The sequence below is a fragment of the Vigna unguiculata genome, chromosome 11, assembly GCF_004118075.2.
Source record: "Vigna unguiculata cultivar IT97K-499-35 chromosome 11, ASM411807v1, whole genome shotgun sequence".
In the NCBI taxonomy this organism is placed as follows: Eukaryota; Viridiplantae; Streptophyta; class Magnoliopsida; order Fabales; family Fabaceae; genus Vigna; species Vigna unguiculata.
In genome coordinates this window covers 33,564,902-33,572,380 of record NC_040289.1, presented here as the reverse complement: position 1 = coordinate 33,572,380, position 7,479 = coordinate 33,564,902, and the positions used below count along the sequence as shown (strand labels likewise).

At 30.0% G+C, this 7,479-nt stretch overlaps 1 protein-coding gene across 1 annotated transcript; it reads right to left on the bottom strand.

The window, feature by feature from the left end:
* Positions 1-326: 326 nt before the first annotated feature.
* LOC114168315 (fatty acyl-CoA reductase 3-like) lies at positions 327-5,957 on the bottom strand. The gene is made up of 10 exons (XM_028053078.1): positions 5,712-5,957; positions 5,379-5,482; positions 4,892-5,094; positions 4,671-4,771; positions 4,350-4,548; positions 1,621-1,782; positions 1,422-1,503; positions 1,062-1,331; positions 851-978; positions 327-764 (listed from the first exon to the last, which is right to left on the bottom strand). The coding sequence occupies exons 1-10, from the start codon at positions 5,788-5,790 to the stop codon at positions 611-613; spliced, it is 1,482 nt and encodes a 493-aa protein (XP_027908879.1). The 5' UTR covers positions 5,791-5,957; the 3' UTR covers positions 327-610.
* Between the last annotated feature and the right edge of the window lie 1,522 nt (positions 5,958-7,479).

The following is a 7,479-nucleotide window of genomic DNA, read 5'->3' as shown; positions in this document are numbered from 1 at the left end:
AAGTAAAAGGAAGAGAGAAAAGGTACAAAGAATAGAAAGAAGGAAAACTATTATAAAAATGATCTTTTGAATTAAAATTTTTTAACAACTTTCTCTTATAATTTTGGATGTCATCTTTTAAATAATCTTTTATTTTTCATTTTTATCATTCTCAATCTTCCAAAACCATTTAAAAGATGATACATCATGTTATCAGAAAAAGTTATCAAAATTTAATAGTCAAAATATCATTGTCCAAACTATTAACGTACACCTTTCAAAGGTGATGAAAATAATTTTGAAGGAATATCATTTTAAAGAAAAATAAGAAGTGCAAAGAGAGAAAGTACAAAGAAAAACCATTTGTTTACTAAAATCAGACACTCACTCTTACTTGTTGTAAGAGACAAGTAAATTAAAATATATGATTGAAATATTGATACAATTTATCAAAGTTTTTGAAACATATTTAGCAGCTCTAACACCATTTATGCTGCCATTCACATACTCTAACATAACCGTGATCTCACTCATCTAGTACAATTTTTTTTACCATATAGTAATAAAATTCACTCTAACAATATTATATATCTCTCTCTCTATATATATAAATCTCACTTCATTTATAATCTCACTTGAAAATGTACTTCACCACACCAGGAAGGTGAATGTTCAAAAAGTAATCATCCCAATTGATCACTTCTGGATCAAAGTAAAACAAATCTCTCTCCACCCCTCCTTCTCTCGCTGCCATTCGCAACTTCTCTGTGTTCATATCATCAAACCTGTGTCATAACATTCATTTTCTTTAAGTTCATACCTTATACATAAATGCACAAACTATTTTGTTTCTATGGTAATCAAAACTTACGCAGCTTTGAAGAACAAGTAGGGCTTGTAAAGGTCCACCAACCGCATCACAATCTGGATCTTCCTGTTGAGATCAAGATATGTTCCTTGGAAATACTGGCAAAATGCAGTATTGGCTAGCTCAAGTCCCTGTGCAAGTAAAAGATTTTAAGTTCCTGTCATTGTAAAAATCTGCAGTGAAATTTCAGTGATATGATCATTGATCACACTACCTTGAGCACAACGAGGTAGCGGATGAACATATATCTTCTGAAGCTGTCCATGTTGTTCAACACCGTAACTTTGCCAACCTTAACTGGTCTTCCATCCTTGTTTATCCATGGTTTTGCTGTGAAATACCTCAAGCCAACTTCTTGAAGTTTGCTGTATCTCAGTGGTTTTCTGACAGAGGAACCAACATGGTATATAACATCATCACTAGGATGCTTTGCATGAGCCAACATTGCCACAAGTATTGCATTCACCACCATGTCAGCTGGTATCTGCTCATAGAAGATGTTCAGTGAGATCAGAATCTGGAGAAGAAAAAAATAAGAAATGAATCACAATAAGGGTTCATGCAGAAGCCTCACCGCATCAACAATTGCTCTGAGATCTCCAAGGAAGCATGTGAGTTTTCCTTTCCCGTAAGCTACTGCTAAACTGTCAATGGTTCTGATAGAAGAACCACCCCAAATGAAAAAGACAAGAAATTTGGCATCAGAACTTGCATAGCATAAATTATGTTAAGAGTTTGAATATTTTGAGAGAGAAATTGGAAGAAAGATTTACCTTACACCTTCTGCCCAACCAGGGAAAGGTTCTTTGAATGTGCTTGTAACAATGGTAGGACGAATGATGACAACGGATAAGTTTCCTTTTAGTTGCTCCACCAGCATCTCTCCCATGGCCTTCGTGAATACGTATGTGTTTGGCCATCCATATAACTTTGCCCTGATAGGTTATACACAACAACATTCTGGTTTTCAGAACAGATACTACACTAAACTTGTTATTATGATCACAAATTATCATGAAGGTAAATTTTACAGAAATATATTATGAAAAATGATATTTTAATCCATTTTTTTATCTACTTTTAACTTATTGTTTTAATCACCATTAGATTATCTTTTTTTATTCTTTTTAATGATGTGATGTGATGATCTAATAGTGATTGAAATGATAGATTAAAAGTAGATAAAAAAATATGGGTTAAAGTATCATTATCCACGTATTATATACTTTTTCTGTATCTAGGTCATACTCCAAGTAACTTTGTTCTATTAAGTTGTTATCGTTTTACATTAATCAATATATTATTTTATGTTAACTATAATTTTTAATATATAAAAAACATAAAAATTTTAAATATTTAATATATAGAAAAAGAAATTAATAAACATTTAATTAAAATATACAGATCTAATTAAACCTAATTTTCATCAATGACTATAATTGAAAACAAAACAAAGGAAATAGAAATTCTCCAAGAAAATTTATCTGAGGAAAATAATTAACAAAACCTAAGGTTGAAAAATTTAGGTGTATTTATGTTAATACGTATGTCAAAGGCAAAAACAACCTTTCCAATACATGCATTTTAAAGCAAAGAAAAGGAAAAGAATGATAATATGTGACGAATTCCAACTCGTATAATACATGGATAATATTTTTTTTATTTTCATAAAATCATAATAGAATTATATATATGTGTTTTAGTATTTTTCACTAACTTCAACAATGACCTATATAACTTGACCTACGTCATGCATATGTTAGATTAGATTCTTTTTGAAAAGGTAGATCACATCAAGATTTGCATGAAAACATATTTAGTTAAGAAAAAGTTGAAGTAGTAGATACTTAAAAAAACACTAACATATTTTAGTAAATATAAATAATAGTTTTATATATTTATCTTTCCTAATCATAAAAGATAGTGATTTTCAAAGATAACCTCATATATTGTTAAAAAAAATAAGTTCTAAGTAAAAAAATGGAATTTAATTAATTTAATCCGTAGGAGTGAGGAAGTGATGCATGTGAGAAGTCATTTTCGAAGTGATTTGAAGCATCATAAAATAAATTTTGGAGATGACCCTTGAGCACGTGATGGCGTACGTGTAAAGGTTATGAATGAACGAACCATAAATGAAAGAGGGTGGTGGGTTTAGTAGGTCAATTTATGTTTCTGTTTCTCCTTCATTGTTTGAACCACCATTTTGTGATTAACATCACTCTCCATTTCCCATGTCAAAAAATAACCCTATCTTTCTTCTTCAATAGGGAAAAGCTGAGTTAGTGGGGTTTGGTAAGAAATTAATTCGAGGTTTTAATGGACCAACCCAAACAAACAACCCCACATTAATTCATTACACGTACTTTCACACTCTTACCTACACTAAATCATTATTATAACAACAATATACTAATCAATTTTATTACAAAACCACCAATTTATTGGTTTTTTTCTGTTACTATTTGAGCATTAAAAATATATTGTACTGATATTTTAAATATCTTTTAATATATTTTAAAATGTTAAAATTAGTAATAATCACTGTATTATGAAAATACAATAAAAAAATAACACAGAAAAAACCAACCGAGAATCCAACTTTAAAACAAACACTCCATTATGCTTAGACAACATTTTTTTTAGTTTTCTTGCTATCATGACATTATGTAGGAACATTCAGAATTTGAATTTCAATTGGGTCTTTAATGCTCATAATAACATCAAACAAATCTAGTAAAGAATCTAAATTTTTACCAAAACATATCTTAAAAATATTAAAAGTGATCTTTAAAGTTTACCTTAACCTTAAAAGTAATTATAAAATGAGATTTATATCTTACATTTTGTTGTCTAATGAATTTTCATACTTAATTTTTCAAGAGCAGAAGATAAATTTGTGTTATTATCAAATATTATAAAAAAAATTGTGAAAAATTTAGTTGCCAGAAAATATTTTTCTTGAAAATAGTGCAATTTTTGTTTGTTAGGAGACCCTTATTTGTATGTTCCTACCGTGTCTTAACAAGTTATTGATAACCTAATTAATGTGTAGTATTGGTGATTAAGATGTATAGAGCATTGGGACCCTACATAACAACCTAATCTTGTACATATAAATGTGTTCTTGGTACGTAGTGACAGATTCCATAGTTTAATATTACTTCTATGTACTGAAATATTTAATTATCATATGACCATAAAATTGAGTATATTCTTCTTTGAATTATAATTATTCCACGCTCACTTTGTAATGAAAATTCAATCAACTAAAGAATCCTGCAATATCTCATGGTTGACCAAATTCAAACTAAACTATCTAAACTTCAACATCAATCACTGATCTTAGATTAGGTTTTTAGGTTTGAAGTGTGAAGAGAAAAAAACACCAGTTCCCATGTGTCTGTTGTTACACATATTCAAAAAAGTTTAACAATTTAGAAAAAAGTTTGGATCTTTTGAAGCATTAAAACTGTAATAGTTGAGAATGATTTTGACGAACCTGCTCAAACCCAAGTCCTTCATAACCTCTTTAATTTCCTTTTCTGTGGCCCCCAGTTGTCGTAACTCAGTCAATTTTTCACGAACCACCTTGTCTTCTGCATTGATGTCTAATCCAGAAACTCCATTCAGAGAATCACCCAAATGATAAGGTTTCTCTAATATGAGCCCTTCTTCTCCTCCCTCACCACATACATAAGCTGAAATCAAACGATTAAGATCAAACAATAATTAGCTAATACTTAATCTATGCACGTGATCCTAAGTATATATGCTACCTTTTTCTAACTCATAATATTTATGGTCATCAATGGATACCAACCTGTTGATACATGCACAAGAACCTCAAGTTTACTACACTTTTTCGCGAAGTTTATCACATACTTAACACCAAAGGTATTTAGCCCCAAAGATATATCATACCTGCAATTTTTACATGAAATATATTAAAGATGATACTTAAGGTGAGACAGTAAAAACATCAAACAGATATATGAACTTTTACTATTTATATATGTATATTTATATGTATATATACTATACCTTTCATCAAAGTTAGTTGTTGCAGCTAAATTTATGATGACATCTGTTTGATCATAAATCTCTTCCCTTAGAATGGTATCTTCAATTCCTAAATCTTCACGAGAAATGTCTCCAGGCACCAGAGTCGTCTTTTTCGAGATGAAAGTGTTAAAATTTACACCCACTTTTTCCTTTAACACCCTAAACAAATCCTTCGCTATGATCTGCACCAAAGCAGCAAAATTTAAGAGGTATTAGTCACGAGCTTAGTTATATTATGACAGGTGACAAAGGTTGCTGCTAGTGTAGTGTCTGAGACAACTATTCTACCCTTTCTAGAAGAAAATGCAGTTCTTCGAAAGTTACATTGAGTTTCCAAAAAGATGCTGAAAATGGTTATTCAACACTTATGTATATCTACTTGAAAATCATAAAAGTTGATTCTTAAAACGATGAGAAAAAGGTTAAAAAGAACTGCACAGAGCAGAAACTGATCTTGTGCATTTACCTCATTGTGCAAGCGATGAGTTGCAGATTTGGCGTCTGCAGCTCTTAAGAGAAGGTAGAGCTTCTTAACATTTGGTTGGACCCTCAATATCTTCTCCAATAAAACTGCAACACACATTCACACACACAAGTACAACATCATCATAATAGTCTACATCATGCAAATACTGCATGTAACATATCATTGTTGTGTACCCTTTTTAACCAAAATAATGAAAAAAAGTTGCAGAAACACAGAAAGGAAAAGGAAGAGTTTTTTTTATGTTATTTTAAAGACACAACAGAAGAAGAGTACAGTAAAATACAACAACAACAGAGAATTCAAATTTTATACCTTTAGCAAGAAAGCCGGTGGCTCCGGTGATCAAAATGGTCTTGTCCTGAAGAAAGTGCAGTATGCTTCCCAACTCCATTGCAGAAAAAAGTGTGTGACAGTATTAATGTTAGTGAGAGAGAGAGAGAGAGGTGAAATAAGGAGTTTGAAATGATGCAGTTGCAGACACAATGGGGTTGGGGATTTCTTATAGCCATTTGGGGTGTTCATATAAGCACAGAATTCGGCATGTAGCATTTATGAGATGGAGTGTACGCAAGCTGTTGGTGATAGTTTAATATCTTAGGACTTAGGTATAATGCAGTAAATAGTGGCTACAATTTCGTATTCTTTTTTCTGTATACACTGTATGGACCAGGAAAGAAAGTCAATAAACTAATACCAAATTATGTAACAAGATTTTGCAACTTTTGCACCTATTATATCTATCACCTTTTCTTTAAAACCTTTACCAGTTCTGGTTTGACTCGTTTCATCAACCATACACACGCATCCTTGTAATAAGAGTAGAATTTGAGTTTCATTTCAATACCAAACCATGTTGTTTTAACTACTGTAAGATCCTTACTTAGTAGTTCTTTCTGACTTTGCATGTTCTAAACATTCTTCTAAAAACATCATGTTTTGTGTTTTTTAAGTGTTAATCATTTGGGTGGATCTGTGAGTGTTAAAACTTTCATCACCGTTTTCCTGAAAAGAACGTGTTATGTGGACAAAACAATCTTTGCTGTACTTTTTAATTTTTTATATAAATGTAGGTATAATTGACGAACCATGGTGGTTTGATTTCATCTTGGTATTTGAAGTGATCAAACCACCAACTAACAACTACCCACGACACAGTAAGGTACAACTTCCCAATAGTGTTCTGTTATTTTAGCTCGTTTTTTTCTTTTTCATTTTTTATCTCAGTATATTTTTTTAGTAATCAAAAACTGTAATACCAAAGTGTTACTTAAATATTAAAATTTTAAAATAAATGGTCTATCATAATTTGAAAACACATTTAAAGAATAAATAAGATTTTTTAAAAAATAAATTAACTCAATATAAATTGTCACCGTATTACCTCCAGGAGCAATTATTCTTTTAACATTTTTTTATTCAACAAAACCATCAAATTTAATTTCTTTAAAATATAAAATCGCCAAACAATGACGTAAATTTATCAATATTAATTTTTTAAATAATATATATATATATATAATGAGAATAAAATTAAAAAACATTATTATAAATTTTAAGATGATAAGTTATTTGAAATGAATTAAAAATTCATAAAAATATAAAGTTCTAATGTTGTATTTAATTGAATTTTTTAAATTATTTTATCAAAGATATTTTTTATTTAATTGGCTACTATAAGTTATGAATGGTTCTCTCCCTTTCTTCCTATTTTCTTTTCTTGTTTGTTCTCTCCTTTTCTTCCTTCTTTTAGTTAGTACCCAACCGTGTCAAACTATTCCTTCAACATATTTATTGCCTAAAAAGAACCACACTATTTTTTCAAATGTGTAAACTTTTTATTACCTTTTTTTCCGATAATGTACATTAACACAAAAAAAATAAACTATGCCTTTAAAAAAATGCAAAACTATATTGTTTCATATTATTCATGTGGTTAAATACGAAACATACCAAATAGAAATAGTGAAAAATGTGAAGCAATGATGCCATATGCATGTAAGGGAAGAATATGGTCCTCACAAGTAATGATTCCTCCATGTAAATTTTCCTTGAATCACTCATTTTCATACATCACATTCCT